Source organism: Poromitra crassiceps (genome assembly GCF_964638095.1).
Source record: "Poromitra crassiceps genome assembly, chromosome: 30".
NCBI classification, from domain to species: Eukaryota; Metazoa; Chordata; class Actinopteri; order Beryciformes; family Melamphaidae; genus Poromitra; species Poromitra crassiceps.
The window spans coordinates 14721985-14745021 of record NC_139652.1 but is presented as its reverse complement, the minus strand read 5'-3'; the positions used below and the strand labels follow the sequence as shown (position 1 = coordinate 14745021).

Below are 23037 nucleotides of genomic sequence, written 5' to 3'. Positions count from 1 at the left end.
CTTTTTTCCCTTTTGTGATGTTGTGATGGGTGCATATCTTTGAACAAGTGGTGGGGACATGCAGCATCCCCAGTGTAACAGCCTATGATGAGATGTTTTTGTTGTTGTAAATAAGCCCTTTTGGCACTCTTCCGGATATGACGTCATCGTCACATGTTCGCGTCTCCCCCTGCAACGATCACGTGACGATGACGTCATACCCGGAAGAGATATGGTTCTATTATTTATATTGTAATATTTGTTGTAGCCTATATATTTTTATTATCAATCATAATTTAAACATACCGGTAGGCTATTCATCTGATCATTTTCACATAAATCACATCAATAATGTATTTTATGTGCACTCTAATGAAAACGGCGCGCTTCTTGCCTTGGCTGGTGACGTGTTTGACCCCACCCCTCTCGTGCCGCATCGAGCGCGTCCGGTGCTGAAAAAGCATCATCTCTGCCCGATCGAGCTCGCGACAGTAAAGCCTATATACCAACCCGATACCAACACCGTGATCTCGTATTATTATCCTATTTTGCGGGGTTCGTCGCTCGAAATGGCCGCTTTATGAAAGGGTAAACAACGTGTCTGCAGAAGGAATTAAATGCGTGGATTTACAGCGCCGTTTTTTAAAAGGCTGAATTGACTGTGACTGGGAAGGCAGGTGGTCAAAACCAAAACAGAGATGCCCTCTCTCTCTGAAGGACAGGAGCAAAATGCCTCTTGAGCCGGGTCTGCTTTCCCTGTGTGGATATCTTGTCGTCGCAGAGTGACCGAGCCTAGAGGCGCCAGCGTTCGGATACAAAAGCAGCAAATGGACGGCCGCACAGAAAAACACGAGTCCGAGGAGGATGCTGTTGTTATCATCGTGGAGAACGAGGCGGAGAGTATGCCAGTCGAGGCGTCGGAAACACCAACCACCCGCCTAAATCTCCTGGACACTTGTCCCGTTTGCCATCTAAACTTTAACAGCCGACAGCCCAAACTTCTGCCGTGCCTGCACTCTTTCTGTAAGAAATGTCTGCCTCTACCCTCCAGGAATCTGGCTATGGCAGCAGAGCCCAACTCCCAGGCTGTCAGCGCCACCAAACCACGTGAGTCGACTGTTTACAAACAATGCATGACCATGGATGTTCACAAACCTATCAGCTTCATAATTGAAGTTGATTAATCTATCACTTTGATCGATTTATGATCATTAACCTTCATCACCTTCATCTATTGTTGTGCAAGAAATTGTGTTTTTAGGGTATGAACGTGTGTGTGTGTGTGTGTGTGTGTGTGTGTGTGTGTGTGTGTTGTTCTTGCAGATGTCCGTCATTTCTCCAAATAGCACATAAGAATACAGTTTTATTGATTTAGGCGATTGTGTTCCTGTCTGATTGCAGTCAATGTGATCCGCTGTCCGGTGTGCAGACAGGAGTGCATGGAGGTAGATGTGATGGAGAACTTCTTTGTGAAGGACTCAGCGGAGGCTCCCAGCAGCACCGTGGAGAGGACGATCCAGGTTAGTGACAAAACACAGGCGGGTTACACTGCGGTGCCGCATCTATGTGCCGACAGACCACAGTGCCGACCGTCCGCAATGCCGATAGCCCACAAGCAGAACCAGCTGAGCGAGGCGGTGTGCAGTGTGTCGGGGGACCGGCTGGAGCTAACCTCTCCCAGCCCCCATGCCTAAACCTAACCTCTCCCACCCCCCACGCCTAAACCTAACCTCCCCCAGACCCTAACCCTAAACCTAACCTCTCCCACCCCCCATGCCTAAACCTAACCTCCCCCAGACCCTAACCCTAAACTCTCCCACCCCCCACGCCTAAACCTAACCTCCCGCAGACCCTAACCCTAAACCTAACCTCTCCCACCCCCCACGCCTAAACCTACTGTAACGTTGGCATTGCGGGCTGTCGGCACTGCGGGTGGTCGGCATAGCGGGTGGACCCCTACACTGCAAGAGATGTTTAGGGTTGTGACAAGCTATACGAGGGATCAGCCGATGAGCATTTTGGTAAACAAACGGCGTCACTGCCTGGTGGAAATGGCAATAGGACCCTATGGAGCCAGCCTTGATTGTCTCACTCTAGCCCCGGCTATGTTGTTTACATTTTTAAAACTGCGACAGTTCACACAACTTTAACACGGCATGCATATATTATACATCAGACTCTTGAGCTACTTGTGCTCTCACTCAGAATGTCCAAATATAAGCGATGTGATGTATAGTTTTTGAGATATTGACGTTTGTTTTTGGCACAACTCATACTAGTTAACTGCCGCGGTTCCGGGTGTTTTGCAGTGTTGTGATGTCATCCCTGGTATAATAAATGTAATTTAGGGGCCAGGATTTGTTCCCTATAGCAGAACACAACACATTACTCTGTAATGTACTGTACTCTCTAATCACTGAGCAACACCAAGGTGTGTCTGTCTGATATGTGGAGAAACCGGTAACCCTTCATTCGACAGGTCTCAAACAACATGAACTATTTGTAATTGATGTAAAAAGAAGAAGAAGAATTACACTGTAACGTCACGTGGCCGATAGTTATACAACAACATATTTGCGTCATGTATATACTCAAAAGAAGTTTTGAAGCTTGTGTTTGGTTGATCATAATAATATATGCTGTTACTGTATTCTCAGTATTGTATCTCACCGCACTATAATTGGAGAGAGAGTGGCAATGTGGCAGCGTGCGTGGCGCACAATTGCTCAACTGCGCCTGCGAAGCGCAGGCCAGTTGAGCTGCGGGCAAGGCCGCGCAGCAGCCGAGCTGCGTACTGTATGTGAGCCGGACGGTAGAAATGAGCGATCAGGGGGAGGACGGGAAGGAGGACGAGGACGAGACATGGTGGGCCAGAGCGCTCTTTTCTAGTCTCATTATTATATATGCCAAATTGCCCTGCCGATATCAAACAGTGTATCCTCCTGTTGCTATTGACTCTATTGTTGTGAGTTGTTTGGGTGATTGGATGATTTAACTCTCTATCAGTAACAACCAACAAACAAGACATTTTGGCAATTTCACCCTTTCTTCATTGAACACAGTCAGGAGCCTCAGTAGCGGGTGGAAGAACCATACGCAGCCACAACAGCCTGGCACCTCCTCCTCATGCTGGTCACCAGCCTGGTCGCACGTTGCTGTGGGATGCTTCTGTCTACTTCAGTCTGTGTGTGCTCTTGTCTGTCCACAGCTCTGCATGACCTGTGATCACAACACAGAAGCCCCGATGTCTTCTCTTGTCTGTCCACAGCTCTGCATGACCTGTGATCACAACACAGAAGCCCCAGTGTCTTCTCTTGTCTGTCCACAGCTCTGCATGACCTGTGATCACAACACAGAAGCCCCGATGTCTTCTCTTGTCTGTCCACAGCTCTGCATGACCTGTGATCACAACACAGAAGCCCTGATGTCTTCTCTTGTCTGTCCACAGCTCTGCATGACCTGTGATCACAACACAGAAGCTCTGATGTCTTCTCTTGTCTGTCCACAGCTCTGCATGACCTGTGATCACAACACAGAAGCTCTGATGTCTTCTCTTGTCTGTCCACAGCTCTGCATGACCTGTGATCACAACACAGAAGCAGCCCTGATGTCTTCTCTTGTCTGTCCACAGCTCTGCATGACCTGCGATGACAACACAGAAGCTGTGGGGTTTTGTGTGGATTGTGTGGAGTACATGTGTACCACCTGTGTGGAGGCACACCAGAGAGTCAAATTCACCAAAGACCACACGATCCGACAGAAGGAGGAACTATCACAAGGTAGTTTGTTGAACAGTAGTCTCTTTGCTCTGTATAGCATTAGGCTACTTGTGGTTTTCCATTGATACGGCAATTTGCCACAGTGGGATCAATACTGCTACTATACGACTACAATCAGTGTCCGAAATGAACTTTTTGGGTCACCTGCCAAGGGGAATTTTGATTGGCCAAAATAATTCATCTACATTTTTCATGGACATTTCTCACTCTACGCATTTTCAAATATATTAGAAACGGGTACTAGGGGGTACGGTGCTGCAGTGGTAAGCGCTGTCGCGTCACAGCTCGAAGGTCCTGGGTTCGATTCCCACCTGGGATGCTGTGAACGCTGAAGGAATGCGTGCCCGTCCGCATGTAAAAGGGCCTTTCTGTGTGGAGTTTGCATGTTCTCCCCGTGCCTCCCGGGGGTTTCCTTCATATAGGAACCCCTTCACCAAAACATGCAATATCCTGGTTGCTAATGTGGTTCCTCCTCTGGTCGTTAAGGGCGCCTGTTCGGAGGGAGGGGAACTAGTTGGAATAGCGTGAACCTCCCACGTGCTATGTCCTACCGGTGAAGCTTCCCCTGTCGGGTGAAAAGAAGCGGCTGGCTAACTGCCCATGTCTCGGAGGGCTCCCCCCAGATCGGCAGAGGGTGGAGTAGCAACCAGGATAAATAAATTAAATTCGGGGGGGGGGGGGGGGGACGGGTACTGTTCGCTGTTTTAACATTACCGGTATACTGTACGTGGATCAAGTTTGTACGTCATCATAAAGTGCAGCAATCAAATTACAATGGAGTATTTTGAAGCATAGTAAGACAACCTGGGCTTACCAATTATTGATTTATTCACCAAAGACCAATTTTACCGGCATTTGGCGCTTAATTGCCGCCGGATGTTAATTCAGATCCTGACTACTGCTGCTATTACACTACTTCAGCTATTAATACAACTCATTCTATTACACTACTTCAGCTATTAATACAACTCATTCCCAGACTTGATTTCAGCCTAAACCATGGAAAATATACTCTATGCCCACTTACACTTACAAAATACACTGACAGTTGAGCATAAGCTTTGTTTGTATCCACTATAGTATCCAGCATGACTTATAATGAGTGACTAAGCAGAATAGGCTAAATTCCCATACTAGAACCAACTAACAGTGAGGATACCTATGTGTCTAGCCCTACAAAGCTAAAATACTACAGTAACTGCAAGACAAAGAGAAACTGATAAATATCACTTCATCTTCACCATCTCCCATTCTGACAAAAGTATTCTTGGTACAGAAATGGATGATATTGTGTTTATGTGTCTGTATATTTAGTTCAAATGACATCAAAACTTGAGTGATAAGGTTTGACCTTTTGAAAAACACGTACTGGGTAACAATATTTGGATAGTACGCCTACAGAGAGACTATTTGTAACATTTCAAAAGCTTGACATTAGTTGACATTCAACAATTCAACTGTTTAACAGATGTTTAACAAATCTATAGAGTCTATGTGACCATTCATGAACATACCTACACTAGGTGTAGGTATGTGGAATGGCAAGCAAACAGAATCTTAACTAATAAAGCTGTTAAAACAACATCTACAGACAAAGCCAAACAGTTGAATTGTTGAGAATGTCAACTAATAAGCTGTTGGAAATGTTACAATACTCTGTGGACTCAATGTAGTCAGACTATCCAAATAAAGTGTTACCAGTAAACCAGCAATAGGTATAACAAATATGTTAATGGCGGTCCAACTGACGAGCATTCTATGATTTCCCAGAGGCCCATGGTTTGTCCGCTCAGAGGCCGGTGTTCTGTGACATCCACAAGCAAGAGCCACTGAAGCTGTTCTGCGAGACCTGTGACCTGCTCACCTGTCGTGACTGCCAGCTACTGAAGCACAAAGACCACAAGTACAGTCACAATATAAGACATGCAAATATAGAACACAATAACTGTAGCAGATCTAATATCATATATTGTAATGTAATAGCCGGCAGCAGGGTGCCATACTAATGTAAGTAGAGAGGCTGTCATTCAACCAAAAAAATCCCGGGTCCCACTCCCTACCAGGCAGCTCCAGGGCTGCTGCTCTGTATCTTTTTTTTTTTTTATAAATATTTTTTTCCCGATTTTTTTATCCCCCATTACTGCTAATTTATTTATTTATCCTGGTTGCTACTCCACCCTCTGCCGATCTGGGGAGAGCCGAAACTGGCTCCATGCTTCCTCCGAGACATGGGCAGTTAGCCAGCCGCTTCTTTTCACCTGACAGGGGAAGCTTCACCGGTAGGACATAGCACGTGGGAGGATCACGCTATTCCAACCAGTTTCCCTCCCTCTGAACAGGCGCCCTTAACGACCAGAGGAGGAACCACATTAGCAACCAGGATATTGCATGTTTTGGTGAAGGGGGTTCCTATATGAAGGAAACCCCCGGGAGGCACGGGGAGAACATGCAAACTCCACACAGAAAGGCCATTTTGACGACCCCACCTGGGCGGTGGGCACTCGAGGACATGCGGACGGGCACGCATTCCTGCAGCGTTCACAGCGTCCCAGGTGGGAATCGAACCCAGGACCTTCGAGCTGTGAGGCGACAGCGCTTACCACTGCACCACCGTAACCCCTGCTGCTCTGTATCTGACCCTGACCTCTGACCTCTCTGTGCACCAGGGAAAAGTTGTGTCACACAAAAAACTAGGGATGGGACGATATGCTGTCTCAAGATACAATTTGATAGGTAAAATGGAGTCCTCGATTCAATACGACAATACAATGTAATAAATACAAGTTTAGTGACACAGTATGACAGAATTATGTTCATTTCGGAGCTAGAAATCTTTCTACTAACGGTATAGGCTTGCTAGAATGTAAACAACAATGTAAAAATGTCATTACAAAATAATTTAATTTCGATAGTGAGCTTGTGAAATTTTTGATGGGCACGTCGTCTCATTTGTGATGACTAAAGCAGAGTAAAAATTTAGCTAATATCGCAATTTATTTTTCTACCCCACAATATATATATTGTACATTTTTTGTAGTGCAATATATTGAATTTCAGTTTATTGTCCCATCCCTAAAATACTAATATTGTATAATTTCAGTTTGGGGATCTTGTGTCCATTAACTCAATGCTCGTTCCCCCCACCCTCTCTTCTTTTAGTTACCAGTTTCTGGAGGATGCTTATAATAACCACAAACAGCACATGGAGGGCATGACTCGACAGCTGCAGGAGAAAAAGAAAGTCATTGAAGAGGTGTCAAACTCAATAAACAATGGGTATGTTATATACACCACAAAAGTGCATACCTCACGTAGTAAAATGTAAGTGTAAAGTTGGAGACACCGATAGCTTATAGGAATTTGTATTTGTTGAAACATAATCTTCGTTTTCTCTCCAAGATGACCACGAGAATAGACATTAATATATTTCCTGACTTATCTATTCCCCATGAGCAAGAAGTGGATGATGTATTGATTTTCACTGCACGTTATATGTTCAGTTTCACGCTGATTAATAATTTCACGCAAACACCAAACCAATAAACAATATAGAAAGCAAAAGAATTTGCCAAATTGTGTTCTATTTCCGCAGACTAATTCAAGTCGATCGGAACCGCACATCGGTTCACAATGAAATAAAGAAGTCCATCTGCAGTTTGATACTCGAGATAAACAAGAAGGGCAAGACGCTAGTTAATCAACTTGAGGTATGAAAACAGCTATTTAATATATATAACATACAATATGAATGATTGTATTTATTTATTTGACCACGGATAGGCACGTATTGCACTGTGGTACCGCGGTATTGTTTGCGGAAGAAAAACCTTCTGTGCTTGGTTGGCTGTCTTCTTTGCCCTGAGGCCTGGAGTGCATACCCTCAAGCTGTGTGTGAATACGGCAAGACTTTCACTTATTCATGTCGTTGTTGTTTTTCCATTTCAAGGCTGTAACCAAGGATCATGAAACTGTCTTGACAAAACAACAGGACGACATTGGCTACCTGTCCAGACACCTGGATCATGTCATCACCTTCACCCAATGGGCCACAGCCAGGAACGGGGGCACAGCCCTCTTGTACTGTAAGCGTTTGGTAAGGGCCCCGATCATTCAGTGTTGGGCAAGTTACTTTCAAAATGTAATATACTACATATTACTAGTTACTTTCATTTGAAAGTAATAAGTTACTTTACAATATCACTTTCTGTGTAGAGTAACTCGTTACTTATTGCGCTACTTTTGCATTACTTTTACCGAAACAACAGCAGCAGCAGAATGACATCGCCGCCCCGCAACCATCCCGAAAAATAATTTCAACCGCCTAGAAGCAGTGTAAACAATCCAAAATTCTAAATATTAATCTTTTCCTTTGTTATTGTCATCTATAATGGTTATTTGCATAAAAACAAACAGTTTCATTAGGAAATGATTGTATCTTTTTTAAATATGTGCTTTGATTTAATAAAATGTAACTAAATTTGTAACTTGAAGTAACTGGTATAATATTACTGAAATCCTGTAAGTAATAAGTTATATTACTGAGTTACTGCTAAAAGTAATATATTACATGTGATATATTACTTTTGTAATGAGTTACCCCCAACACTGCCTCTCATCCTTATTCACTCGGTAACAGTCTCCCTATCAAATCCTTCTATGCCCAACATAGAACACGGAAAGCCAAACAGGAGCCTGCTCTCTATCAAGTAAAGGACTTGATGAAATGCAGAACTTATGCCTTTTCTTACTCCCAAGTGTCTTTTCCCCCCTGAAATTATTAATAACATCCCTTCTGTTGCAGATTCTCTTTCAGATTGGAAACCTCCTGCGGGCAAAATGCAACAGCTCATTTGTACCACAGAGCTCCGTGCGCTTCCAGTGTCGATCCTCCTACTGGGCCTCCAATGTAGATCTGGGTGAGACACAACATATTCACAGAGAGGCTCCTTTGTAGAAACTGAGGTGGAAACCTGAGAATGATTTTCTGGGATGTCTGGCCAGTGTCGAGGTAAAAGCAAGATTCAAGATTTTTATTGTCACTCCGTAGTACAAGTATCACGTGTGAAATTCTTGTGCTGTAGGCTCCGTTACAACATAGTGCAAAAAAAATAAAAATAAAAATAAAAACAAGAGGCAACAAGCAATAAAGCAGTAAGACACGCCACAGACAGTGGCGTGTCTTACTGCACATATGTGCAAATGGCATGAACATACTTTAAACATAATTAAACATAATAACATTCTGTTAGGTGCAAATAGCATATACCTAATGAAACATACTATTGAACATTAGTCATACATGATGGTAGCAGCTGCTGTGCGGTACAGTACGGCTACTACACTATTTGTACATGTTAAGGAGTCTCGTGGCCTGCGAGAAGAAACTGTCCCTCAAGCGATTTGTGCGTGCTCTTGGGACCCTGTATCTCCTCCCTGAGGGTAGCAGGGAGAACAGACTGTTGTGGGGGTGGTTTGTGTCTTTGATGATCTTCAGGGAGCTCCTGAGGCACCGCTGGTTGTACAGATCTTGCAGTTCTGGCACTCGCCTACCACTACGGACATTCAATTCCGGGTAGCGGTACTTCCGGCCTGGTCAGGCGTTCCTATTCACCTTATTCTTTGCCCATACAAGGACGCTTCTGCATGACCTCATTTCGTAATCGTCTTTCCGGTTTTAAACACGGAAGTAGAGTACGTCTACCGCAGTCATTTAGACTTGCCAAAAAGCTGTTTTCAAGCTAAAAAAAACCCAAACTGTTGAAAGTTTTAATATTTGTCGGGTGAGAACGTAACATAGATGTGACCAGTTTCTCAGAATAACGCCTATTGGAAATCTTTAACGAGCAGCGAGGACCGGGAGCGCTGACTGTGCCGACACCGGTCGGACTAGCTATCTGTCAAACCCTACTGTAGTTAGGCTACTGGCAGTGAGAAAACACTGTCGACGTGCTTTTGTAACTAACGTTAAATGCCGACCGGGTACAGCCATCGGCTCCTCGCAGCAGTAACGTTATGAACATGTAACTGAAGTTGGCCGCAGTGTAGCTTAATTCTGAATGTTGCCAAACTTCATTCATACTGACGTTTTATTTTGAAAATGGCCGCCAACTAGCGCTGAACCGGAAGAACAAATACGTTGCGTCGAACGCGGAAGAGAGAAAAAGTGGGCGTGGTTAATAAGGTGAATAGACACGATTGGCCGTGTCTGCGCCGGGTGGCAAGCTGGTCAGGTATGAGTCCTGGTCGCTGCACTAGTGCCTCCTCTGGTCGGTCGGGAGGTGCCTGTTCGGGGGGAGGGGAACTTGGGGGGAATAGTGTGATCCTCCCATGTGCTACGTCCTGCTGGTGAAAAACCTTGCTGTCAGGTGAAAAGATGCGGCTGGCAACTGCACATGTGTCAGAGGAAGAATGTGCTAGTCTACGGCTCTCTCCAGATCGCCAGAGTGGTTGGAGCAGCGACCGGGACAGCAGGGGGGGATGGCCAATTACAACTGGGTACGGCAACCATTTTAGGGCGTCCTCGTCCGTCAGAGTATAGGCTATCGTTCCTCAGTCTAAGCGTTGTCAGTTGTCATGTCTCCTATAAACCATGTCGAGTGTGCTCTGAAACACCTTCAGTCCTCACATGAAAACGCTGTCATTCTTCCTGCATTACTGTTTCACTCCTCACGCGTCAGTCATCGCACAATACGGCGTCACTCGTCAATCATCAGTCCTCACTCGTCAGGCATCACTCCTCACATCTCACACCAAAACGTTGTCATTCCTCCTGCTTCACTTATCACTCAAACTAGCTGTCAGTCATCACTCCTCACGTCTCACGCGAAAACGCTGTCATTCCTCCTGCAGACTAGCTGTCAGTCATCACTCAAACTAGCTGTCAGTCATCACAGGAAAACGCTGTCATTCGTTGTTTTTGATTGTTCTTCCGTGTGTGATGGGGAAACCGCAAGAATGCCTCTGTGAAATGAGCAACAATTTCTTACAACTTCACTTTCGGTTGAGTGATTTTGCCTTCAAAATAAAAGCGTGTTGTTGTTGTTTTTTACAATAGATTAAAGTAGTAATCCATGAGACCCAACATAATTAACATCGTAACACTAAGAGGAACATCTAGTTTAATAATCAAAGATTAAACTAGATGTTCCTCTTAGTGTTACTATGTTAATTCTCCTCCCACACAGAATTAACATAGTAACACTAAGAGGACGCCCTAAAATGGTTGCCATAACTGGGGAGAAAATAGGAGCAAAATAAAAAGAATTACACCCAGGTGTTGAAGTAAGCGGTGCAGGTTTGCAGGTCGGACCCTTGTCAATCCACCCCCCTCGCCTCTCTCTCTGACACTGTGTGTGTGTGTTTGCATGTGCGTGTTTCGAGCCGCTCTCTCCATAGCGTGCCAACGTCTCGCCAATGAGGAAATGAATTCTCCATTCATTTGCAGACGTTTCTTAAAATGTGCGCGCGCATGTGCATGACTGTGTGTGTGCATGCGTGGGTGTTTTACCGGCTTTGAAGCGTCATCATCCTCGAGACGAGACACTCTCTCACTCTCTCTCTCGACACGTGTCTCTGACGGTGCTCAACCGGTGAGCTGGGGGAGTGGCCTAGGCTAAATCTCGTCCACACATCTTTCCCACAGATCTCGGCCACAAACACACATTGTCACTTATAGAAGCAGCTGCACCGCTTAAAAAAAAATACACATATCAGTAATAATACTAGCTATGTAGTACTGGTACTACAGTACTATTAATTGACTGTTAGGTATTTTTTATGTAACAACACAGTAAGGAAATTCCTGTAGTATAATTCACGAGTAAGTGCCACACATTCTTGTTTTAGAACAGTATGTATAAACAGTGGCTGTAAGCATAGTGGGTAGTAATGTGTAGCAAAAGAGGTTTTCTGAGTTTCTACATGTATCTACTCCTCACCACAGTTCTCTGTAAAGAAAGACGGATTTGTGTCCTGTGTATTTCCTTTGCTTGTTATGCTGAACCCGTCTGTGTGTCTGTACGCCCCCTCAGGCTCTTTAGTGGTGGAGAGCGTACCGGGCCACCAGCTGGGTGGTTTTCAGGGCATCCCTCATCAGCTATCCCACCCGGGGCAAGGGGGCCCCTCGGGCTCGCCCGACGGCCTGCCCCCCCTGGGAGCCCGCCTGGGCCCCCACAACACGCTGGCTCAGCTCCAGATGCAGGTGGACAAGCTGAACCCGCAGCCTCATTGGCAGTCGCAGGCGCCTCCTCCCACCTGGAGCTGGTACCAGAGTGTCCGTCTACAGCGCAGCGCTCCCGGGCCGCTCCAGGGAGGCTCTCCCTCCCAGAGCTTACCTCCCGTGCTCCCACAGCCCAGCCGCAGGTTCATGGTGCCTCCCCCCAACCACGTCAGCCCGACTGGCAGCTTACCGAGTCCTGGCTTTACACCCCAGGTGAGTGTGTGTGTGTGTGTGTGTGTGTGTGTGTGTGTGTGTCTGTGTGTGCGACTGCGCGCGCGTGTGTGTGTGTGTGTGTGTGTGTGTGTGTGCATCCGTTTGATTGACAAGGCCTCCTAACAAGCGGAGGCAGTGGATGGCGTTGTCCTAAATGGAGCTGACAGCCTTCACATCCTGGGCAATTTATGCCTTTCCTTGTCAAGATGGATTTGAGTCTTGAGCTGAGCGCATGATCCAAAATCATACAACTACTCAATCTACAATGGCAGCAAGCTAACATGTGACACAGGACTGACCCAGGATTCCTGCAGTAATGGTTCATGATTATGTCTGCTCCACTGACTTGTTTAGTCTAGTTCGCTGGTTGTTTTTGCTCCTGCTCTGAAGTATAGGCGCATGGGAAAAGCACAATACTGCCTTGTGGAGTGCACACATTGAGTTGCGTCACTCTGATGTGAACAAGCTGTTGTACTGAACATGAACACATCTGAGCCAAACTAGATTAGACACACTGTACCTGTGTTTCATCCTAGCTGAGCTGTGTAGGCGAGCCCGAGCAGCGGGCGGCGAGGCCTGAGGCCGCGCAGCGGGAGAGCCTAGGAATCGAGCGCGCGATATTTCTAGTTATTTAATATTTGCACTACATTATATCCTCTCATGCAGTGTTGTCGGAAGATAAATGCTAAAAACACGATTTCAGACGGCAGCCCGTCTTTATTGTCACACGAACACACTACAACACATGCATGCGGCCACAACACACACTCATGCTGACGGTGGCCGGTGAAATATGTCCTCTGCATTTGACCCATCCAGGCTTGTCCTTTCCTCCAGGGGGGCAGGCCAGGAGCAGTGATCGCTATTTCTTTGCAGCGCCCGGGGACCTTCATTGGACCATCATTGGACCAACTTCAGATGTTGTCGTCACTGGTCGGATGACGATCTTCTGCATGTTTTTAGTGGGGGGTTATGTACGGAGGAACCCCCTGGGGAGCACGGGCAGAACATGCAAACTCCACACAGAAAGGCCCTTTCGACGAGATAGCCCACCTGGGCAGTAGGCACTGAAGATATGGGGGGGTCACAACTCCAGCGCCCACAGCATCCCAGGTGGGATTCGAACCCAGGACCTTCGAGCTGTGAGGCGACAGCGCTTACCACTGCACCACCGTACCTCTAGACTAATTATTTCAGTAAAGTGTGTAATTGTTAAAAGGATGGGATGCATAGGAAGTGTTGCAGCAGATTTTGCTGTAGTAGTAATAATAATAATAATAAAAAATATATATATATAGATTGCTTAGTCTTTACTAAGCTAACTAAACTTGAGTTACTTTACTAAACTTTACTCCTACTGCACCTGCAGGGTTGGAGCTAGACCAAAACAGAATGTGTTCAAAAAGTCTCAAAGCAGATCAGCCTGGAACTTCTAAATGTTATGTTTATAGTCGAGTCTCCTCTGCTCTGCTCTTTGATAAGAGAGCTGACGTGGGGCGTCGACCCACACAACCAGTGGCGGGGTAAAGAAATTGCACCCTTTCATCCCCACCTCCATCATCATGCTCATAGAAGGTGATGGGAACGTGACATGACATTGATTTGCAGCATGTCTCTCACTCTCGTCTGTCTGTCTGTCTCATTCACTTGTAGTCTGTCCAGCAGCCACTGAGGGGGATGGTTAGCAGCTCCAGCTACCAACAAACCAAACCCATGGATGTCTTCTCCTCTCCACCTCTGTACACCCACAATGCACCACTCCCCATCAATGGCGGCGTCGGTTCCCCTCACTCACGACATATGGCAAGTGGCTTCATGAATTCTATCGGACGACTTTGAATGTATTAAATGTATTGACTGACCGCCTCTCATTGTCCAGTATATTAAAATGTGTATAGTAAATGTTTTCCAATGTTGCGTTTAGATCGATCCCATATATCTGACCAAGAGGAATGATCCAGGTGGCTCTTTACCGATGCTGAGAGCAAACTATCCCCAGAGCCTGCCGCCTCATTTAGCATACAGAAATGGTAAGCATCGTTTACACATGTATATTCAGTGGCAATGCAGATGGAATTCAGTATTCTTAATAAAGGGGGGCAAAAAACACTATTTTTTTTTATTATTTTTTTCCCGATTTTTTATCCCATTTTTATCCCCCATTAGTGCTAATGTAATTACACTATTTTTTTAATCTTTCTCAAGTGCAAGGACCGCAGATTTCACCCGGTTACCCGGCTGTATCTCAAGACGAGAAACCAGGGTAGGTTTGCAATGTGTACACACACACACCCACACACACACACACACACACCCACACACACACACACACACACACACACACAAACATTCACATATAAAAGTCCCTCTCTCTCTCTCTCCCCCTCCCTCTCTCTCTAAATGTTGTGTCTGTTCTGGCTTGATATAACCTGAGTCCCTTTGGGCCATTGGTCTCCCCAGTGAGTTTCTCTTTATTCCAAGGGGCCTTTTTCACAGCGGCCATTTGTGTCTAAAAGGCAGGGTTAAAGACAGGTGCAACCAACTCTAATTAGGACCCCAGCACTAGAACACCTAAATGGACTGGAAATCTGACACCCTAATTTATGGTGCACCTGTGCTACTTCCTGCCTGTTAGACACACGATGGCTGCTGCTGAAAAAGGCCTATTGCCTGTCTCTTTGTGCCCAAGGACTGTTTCGTGGAAACCTCCAGAGATGCAGCAAGCTAATGTAGCAGTGAGCTCAGCTGTGAAGAGAAGACGAAGGTCATCTCCAGGGCCCATCATCGTCATCAAAGATGAGCCAGAGGATTACGTAAGCTATGTAAGAGCAGGGTGAATGGACTACTGTCAAACATGGTCAAATGACTATGTTATATCAATGTGCCATTTTGGTACATGTTTTTATCCTATTAGTATGTGTTGGAACCAAACACAGTGTGAATTAAACCTCTAAAGCTGACAGTATTTGATTTGATTTGGTAGTTTTACTTGATAGGGACAGTGCTGTTAACATAATTACACATCACAATTGAACTGTTAATTTCCAACCCTAGTCCCTATTTGGGCTTTCAAATATACTACATCTGTCTAAAATGTCTTGCATAGGAAAAGAAAAGTACAGACATTTTTAAAATAGCCTATTATACATCATCACAACTGCTTTGGATTCAGAAATGCACATACAATCCAACCAACCAGTTGTTTTATGCCATAATCAGACAATTCTTGACTTTTTTTCTTAATGAGTTTATTTCAGTTTGTAGTTTTTCCAGAGCTTGGTATGCTTTACAGAGGTCACTGATTGTCCTACGATGGGTTCCCTGCATTTGTCGTCCTCAGTTACACTTGTGGTCGATTGCCCTCTTGTCTACTAATCGTGCGTTCCTTTATCGCAAAATAACTGGGATGTGGAGGCTAAATGACATCACATCCGTTTTGTTAGCGTTCCATTTGCAGAAAAGTTGAGCTGGGAAGTTCACTGTTCATTGGTCAGATCCAGTCGCTAGCCAGGCTAGCCATTGTTAGCAATAACAATTGACAACATGGCATTTCGCGGCATTTTGTGCATACAAACACTGCAGCCTCATGTCCACACAGATAGAAGTTAGGCAGTGCTGTGTGTACAGCTGATTTAATGAGACACAAACAAAACAGAAGTGCTAAACAATATTACTACGATTACTACTACTGTGCGCAGCCATCTTGGATTTTTGAGGTTGGGGCTGCTGAGGCTCCTACGAGTTTGGAATGGGAAATACCAGCTCTGATGACGTCACCGCCCAGCTCATGACCTTTGAAGTCGTAAGATTACCAGTCCCCAGTTATAAAGGAATGCACGATAATGCTCCATGCCATTTGCATTGGGAGGTGGGGAGATCAAGGTTCAAAGGTCAGGAATGCCCCATGTGACGTCACTTGCCCTCGGATTCTCTCCGCCAAACTCGGGGGAGCCTCACCAGCCCCGATCTCAAAAATCCAAGATGGAAGATCTGCCGTTGAACAGTACTTAAAATCATAGTAAATACTGTTTATTAGCACTTCTGTTGTACACACGGTACTGTCTCACATCTACAGTATCTGTGTGGACATGTTGCTACAGTGTTTGTATGCACAAAATACAGTGACATGCGTTGTTATACACTGTTAATGCTAACAATGGCTAGCTTGGCTAGAGCTAACCCTGGCTGGCTGGTTTCCTGACTGTTTAAATGGAATGTCGACAACTCGGGTAGTGACGTCACTCAACTGCAGTATTCCTAGTTCCCAATGCAAATGGAATAGAGCATAATGCATGTAGAGTCGCTGGTACTAACTTATTCAAGCATTCCAAGGCAAGTGCTGGTTTTTGTCTCTGTGTGGATTTCAGATACAAGCGACCCAAAGAGCCAACCTCCCTGACAGCACGGGTGACCGCCCCCAAACCAGTGTCCGAGTTGAGGCGAAACAGATCTCGACTCCTCCTCAAAACACTAAGGAAAAGCCTCAGACCCCTCCGCAGCCTCCCAGGAGCCCCAGAAACCCGAGCCAGGCTGATGCCCCAAATCAGATCCCTTCTTTGGGAGGAGGAGAGCAGGTAGAGCGGCATCGAGCTCCGCCGGAGGAGCCGAATGAAAACCGCTGTGCTGTGTGTCAGAATGGAGGAGAGCTCCTGTGCTGCGCTAAGTGTGCCAAAGTTTTCCACCTCCCGTGCCACGTTCCATCTCTCCTCAAATCTCCCAGGCAAGCCTCTTCTTCCATCACATGCAATTTATCCATCACTGTTGTCAGATGAAAACTCTCCAACCCTCATTTTGTCATTTTTACTGCGTGTACTGAAACCAATGGATTTTATGGTCCTCTGTGGGACCATTATGAATGTCGATGCTTGACCCTTTGGCTCGCTAAAACCCTTTGAGAATACATTATATCGCTTTCAAAAAGCACAGTCACAGATTGAAGAATGGGGCTGTTTTTCTTAGAACGGTGACGTTCTCATCTGACAGCAACATTACGCATTGGTTGAAATATGTCCCTGTTTACTGGCGTTTGTGTTGAATCTCTGGAGTGTCTCCATCTAGTGGGGAGTGGCTGTGCTCTTTCTGCCGTGACCTGTCAGTGCCTGAGATGGAGTACGACTGTGATCGCCAACCTGGAGCCAGAACAGTGAAGGAGGAGCCAGTTCCTGAGGGAGGATTCCCACCTGCTGACAAACGGGTCGGTACTCTCTAGTTCTGCGTAGTCTGTGTAGTGTGTACTGTACAAATAGTATTTGCAAATACTTCTTAGCTTTTGTGTTGGCATCATTAGATTGCCAGTCAGCACCGTTGAAATAGTGTGAGGTAAGTCTTGACCTGACTTTTAGAGATGGTACCGGTCTTTAGTTCTGATTGGCTGAGTCGCATTTGTACAAAACAAAACAAAAAATCCTTCAACTATTGTAAAATAACCAACGAATACGCCCCTGTAACTGCATAACTGTTAGAAAATCACCACGTGTTGCCTGGCAACTACTTTGTTTACCAAATAAATACCATAATTATTGTCATTATTAGTATTATTTAATCATTCAAGATTTATTGAATATGTGTTCTTTCTTTTTTTATACAATGTCATGTTACCGCTGTTTCTTAAAACCAATACCGGTAAGGCACTCAATCCTGTGCTTTACGAAGCTTTTGGATGGCACGGTGGCTCAGTGGTTAGCGCTGTTGCCTCACAGCAAGAAGGCCCTGGGTTTGAACCCCCGGTCCGTCCCAGGTCCTTTCTGTGTGGAGTTTGCATGTTCTCCCCGTGTTCGTGTGGGTTTCCTCCCAACCATCAAATACATGTATGTCCTAATAACACCTAGGCTTGTGGACCCCAGGAAGAATAGCTGCTGCAATGCGAGGCAGCTGAACAAAACAGAGCTTGGCATCTCTTAATACGATACTGCAATTATCTACAGTTGCTGGCACTTAATATATTGTTCTAATCTATACAGTAAGGCAAACCCCACCCACCTGGTACATCTAGCAGGTTAAAACTAACAGTAAGAACTCTTTGCAAATACTGTTTGATCTGCATCTAATGGATTTATGTTTTTAACTGTCTAAATAGACTACATGAGTTATGACTGCAAAAACATCAGAATCTCATTGGTTACTCTTATCAGTTAATATGCATATTAAGTCAAATTTATTTTTCTACCACTGCAGAAGTGTGAGAGGCTGCTGCTACACTTGTTTTGCAGCGAGCTGAGTTCAGACTTCCAGAAACCTGCGTCCCCCACGGTGAGTTTAGAAGCATGGCAGACTATCACTGTTAAAGTTCACATGGTTAATGTCATATACATAGAGTTACTATAAATGTAACGTAATGATGTGCAGTATATTCATCAATAAAGATATATGGATTAAGAATCGGAATAACTTAAATGGTAAATGGCCTGTATTTATATAGCACCTTTATCCAAAGCGATTTACAATCAGTAGGTTAATTCACCCATTCATACACCAATGGCGGCAGGCTACCACGCAGGGTGCTGGCACACCATCGGGAGCAATTTGGGGTTCAGTATCTTGCCCAAGGACACTTCAACATGCAGACTGGAGGAGGCGGGGATCGAACCACCGACCTCTTTTATCCAAAGCGATTAGTGGACGACCCGCTCTACCTCCTGAGCTACAGCCGCCCCATAACCCTATAACTTAAATCAGAAGCATGCACACATGTAGTCATTGTTAACAGAGCCTCAAATAAATTGCATAGGGACAGTGCGAGATGTACTATGGAGTCGACAGTAGACTATATCACAATAATACATACTGTATACCTATGTTACAGTACATTATTCTATAGCTTGTGTGTATGCTATATACATACTGTATACCTATGTTACAGTACATTATTCTATAGGCGGTTTTCACCAGAGCGCAACCCCACAGCACTTCCTTTTTCTCAGCATTCGGCAAACTGCAGAAATATTCACTCGACATCGTTACTTTTGTTTTCGCCGCTCAGCTGTATAGACGGTTTTCACGGAATGGTCAGTCCTGCACTTGAATGTTTTTTTTTCTTTTCTGTCCATAGCAAACACTGCAACAGGAAGTGAGCGGGGGTTCAATTTAGAATGTTTTTGTTGTCAAGTTAAAACTGTCTATAGCTTGTGTGTATGCTATCGAGTAGCATTTGACAGCATCTGAGTGGCCTGTTTTTGGGTTTAGATATCTTGGTTGATCATTCCCTTAACACATTGACTGCCAGCCGTTTTTTTTTTGCTGTAGGTAGCTTCTGCCAGGCCGTTTTTTGAGGATTCTGGCTCATTTTAAAAGAGCCGAGGATTCTTTTCTGCTTGGAGTTTGTGAACACAAAGTTCAGAAAAGTACTAATAGAATGTGTGCTTTCTCTGTCTAAAAGAGTTAGTTTGTAGAGTTAGTAGTTATGTAGATATTAGCCGTTGAGTACAGCATGGTTTCAGCTGTCTGAGAGTGAAAGCTGAGATAATCGCAGTTTTGTGAAATTCAATCAAACAGGCAGAACAGTCACTTTAACCATTTATTTTTGGCATCAGTGAGAGATCAGACATCCAAACAATATAGTTCCGAACGCCCTCTCCTTCAACTCCTCCCTCCGTGGGCGTGTCTAGTGGCTTTCAGCCTGCGTTTGTCACAAGCGAGTGGTCTGCTGCTGCTGCTGCTGCAGCGAGTTCGAGCAGCCTCCCTCCCTGGCAGCGAGTTTGAGCAGCCTCCCTCCCTGGCAGCGAGTGTGGATAGGTCTCACTCGTCTCTTGGGTTTGAGAGCCCCGATGAAGCCCCGTGCGACTCTAGGCTTATGCAAATTTGCAATCCCCCGTGTGCTGCTGCTGGCGCGGCCCGAGAGCGGCGAGTCTGGTGACTGATGACTGTAAAATCGGCAAGCCATTTCCTTGAGAATGGAGGAAGCAGCCGCGGGAGGCGGCTGCTTTTGGTTGACTTTATCTCTGTCGGGAGGGCACCGTCGCCACCTAGCTGGTCGGTAAAATAGATTATACACATTCAATACTTCCAATATCTCCATAAGAGACGCGGGGGGCATTGATCCACGTAGCACCGTCAAAAAAAAAAAAACGATTTTTTTTACGTATTAATACGTCAATGGCAGTGAACCGCTGGATTTTTTTTGACGTATATATACGTCAGTGGCAGTCAACGTGTTAACATCAAAAATGGAAAAGTCAAAATAATATTCCATAACCCGCTGTGTATTATGCAGTCTTTTAACATGACATAGGAATCATTGCGTGATATTTGCTTCATTATCTGTGTCCATAAAATATGCCTTTGTCGTCTCTCTCTGTCTCAATAGATATCAGCCGATGACACACGGACTATAAAACAACCCATGGCTCTGTCCACTGTGAAGAGACGGCTTGAGGCGAAACAGAGTGTGTGCTACCAAAGCCAGGCAGAGTTTATGTCAGACATCCGGCTCATTTTCAGGAACTGTGCAGTACTCAACGAGGTATTGTAAACCGCACTGTTTGGCCAAAAAGCCCCCTGTTTTGTCTTCTGTTAGCCTTGAAAAAGGCGTTGAGTTGTTACAGCCTGCTGAGGATCTGTTTTGACCACGCCTCTGTCTTGCTTGTCGTTGTATGATGGCAGGCTGACACCAAGGTCGCCATGGCAGGCAAGAAGCTCGAGGAGTTGTTTGAGGAGCACCTGAGGTTTGTCTACCCCGGTCGGACCTTCCCACACATCAAAATGGAGGTCACTGCTGCTCCTGGTACCCCTCCTGTCGCTCAGCACTCATCCCCTGATGCTGTCTCCCAGCCTGCAAAGCGCAGGTGCTCCGACTCCCAGGATGAACCAAGCTCTCCCAAAAGAGAAGAGGCAGTCTGAAGGCACACGTCCTCTTTACGATGTAGATATTTGACAACACTGCCAGCACTATAACTACCATGCGGGTGCGTCTATGACACACAATTTCTTCACCAAAAATGTTTTGTGATTAAATAGTTTTCCACACTAAGAAGAACTGTGACGCAGGGTGCCAATTCCCTGTTCCTGTTTTCTGAACGAAACTGTGCTACATTGCAGCTGCTGGATTTCCTTAGAATTTGAAGAGATACCTCTTCGCCGACTAAAGATCCAAAATAATAATAAAACTGGCATTTATGGCGGGACATGTCGCGGTACTTACAGGGTACATACGTGAAGGCATTACACGTTTTTTACAGTCTGTTGACAGTGGAGACAGCCACATTTGGTTTGGTTTGAGTTGAACCAGGCGACACCATTAATGACTAATAGTAATTCAAAATGAATGTTTATGTTTGGATGGGAATCAACAAGTTGGATGTGGTGTTTTTTCCTGTTTAGCCTCGCCTCACCTTGTGTAAATAGAACAGTGATCAAGAGGATGAGACTCATTAAACCTGTCTGGTGTTGATGTTTGTGAAGATGTGGAGTATCTTCTGTGGAATCAGAGGTGATACGGGTTCAAGTCCCTTCAGGCCAGTACAATGAATACACGTTAAAGGCAACAAAGCAGTTTGATACGACTTTAGACTACTGAAGATGTTGCAGACAGTCACACAACACTGCATAACAGTTTTGCTTGGTTTGATTAGCAGGCTCATTATTCTATTCTAGATTTATTATACTAGAGCCTTAATGTTGTACAGGTAAATGTTTAGTGTCATTTGTTTGAATATTTCTTTATTTAACATTCTTAGATTGTATTGTGTACAACTAAACCTAGTGCTAAATGTTATTTGTGAAACCTTTTGTTGTTGCCAAAACAAGATTTTAACTCAATGCTTTCTGATGCACATTATCTCATTATTATGGTAACTGTTTTCTTATCTCCAAGAGCCAAATCATTCAGCCATACATATAAATTGCATGCAAGTTAACTTGCAGCTGTTTACAGGGTACAATAAAATATGATAGCTTAATTCTGGGTTAATGATTCTCCTTTATTGTTGAACCAAAGAGCATGATATAGCGTGTTCTATATACACATCCTCAACTCTATAATTGCTTATGAAAAGGGTATAGTAAAGTCATTCTTGAATTGAAAACGTAAAGTTTACCTTTACAGTCTTAAAGGAACACTGCCCATTTTCAACCAGCTTTCTATCAGAACATCAGTAGTATATCAGAAAACTGTAAATGGTTTTGAAGTTATTGAGTGTTAAAGTGTGGACCAGTGACATCACTGGTCCACACTAACTCAAATGAATAACTCATTAACTCAAATCAACTCTCAGTAACTGTCAAACTAAATGAATGATGAATAGTTTGACAGTTATTGAGAGTTGATTTGAGTTAATGAGTTATTAATTTGAGTTAGTGTGGACCAGTGATGTCACTGGTCCACACTTTAACACTCAATAACTGTCAAATTAAATGACAGACTTCAAAACCGTTTACAGTTTTCTGATATACTACTGATGTTCTAATGATACAAATCTGGTTGAAAATGGGCAGAGTGTTCCTTTAATTTAATGAGTTTCTACAGTTGTGTAGTAGCAGTGAACCAGGCCTTCTGGCCCCCCAGAGTGTGTTAATGGCCCTCTGCTGTGTGACACAGACACGGCAGGACAAGCTTTGTTGGGCTTCAAAAGAACTGTACTGCCCCCCAAGACGTTGACACTGTTTGAATGTGACCTCGGCAACTCCAATTTCCTCCACCTAGGAGCCAGGAGGTTGGCTGCTGTTTCTTGTTAAATCCCAAATGCAGATGGAGGGGGAAGAGGGAGAGTGGTGACTGGTAGTTTCTGCAGAGTTACAGGCATGAAAAGCTGCTCAGATGTTTCAGTAGTATGCTCTGCCTCACCAGGCTTTGAGTCTGGCCCTGATTTGGGGGTATTCTTCAGGGCCTTGTATGGGCCTGTATCTCCAAACCAC

General features: G+C 44.9%; 1 protein-coding gene across 1 annotated transcript; it reads left to right on the top strand.

The window, feature by feature from the left end:
• Positions 1-577: 577 nt before the first annotated feature.
• LOC310800416 (transcription intermediary factor 1-alpha-like) lies at positions 578-22049 on the top strand. The gene is made up of 18 exons (XM_083663015.1): positions 578-1086; positions 1381-1499; positions 3611-3758; positions 5529-5661; positions 6918-7034; positions 7351-7465; positions 7705-7851; positions 8560-8674; positions 11789-12189; positions 13843-13992; positions 14114-14219; positions 14395-14452; positions 14879-15011; positions 16557-16909; positions 17248-17383; positions 18364-18438; positions 20492-20647; positions 20788-22049. The coding sequence occupies exons 1-18, from the start codon at positions 807-809 to the stop codon at positions 21022-21024; spliced, it is 2979 nt and encodes a 992-aa protein (XP_083519141.1). The 5' UTR covers positions 578-806; the 3' UTR covers positions 21025-22049.
• The last annotated feature ends 988 nt before the right edge of the window (positions 22050-23037 follow it).

What these genes read in the sequence shown, in the direction of transcription:
- LOC310800416 (XM_083663015.1), top strand. Translation starts at nt 807, where the DNA reads ATGGACGGCCGCACAGAAAAACACGAGTCCGAGGAGGATGCTGTTGTT. An exon ending in TGTCAGCGCCACCAAACCAC is followed by an intron (nt 1,087 to 1,380) that starts GTGAGTCGACTG and finishes GTCTGATTGCAG; the next exon opens with TCAATGTGATCCGCTGTCCG. An exon ending in GAAGGAGGAACTATCACAAG is followed by an intron (nt 3,759 to 5,528) that starts GTAGTTTGTTGA and finishes ATGATTTCCCAG; the next exon opens with AGGCCCATGGTTTGTCCGCT.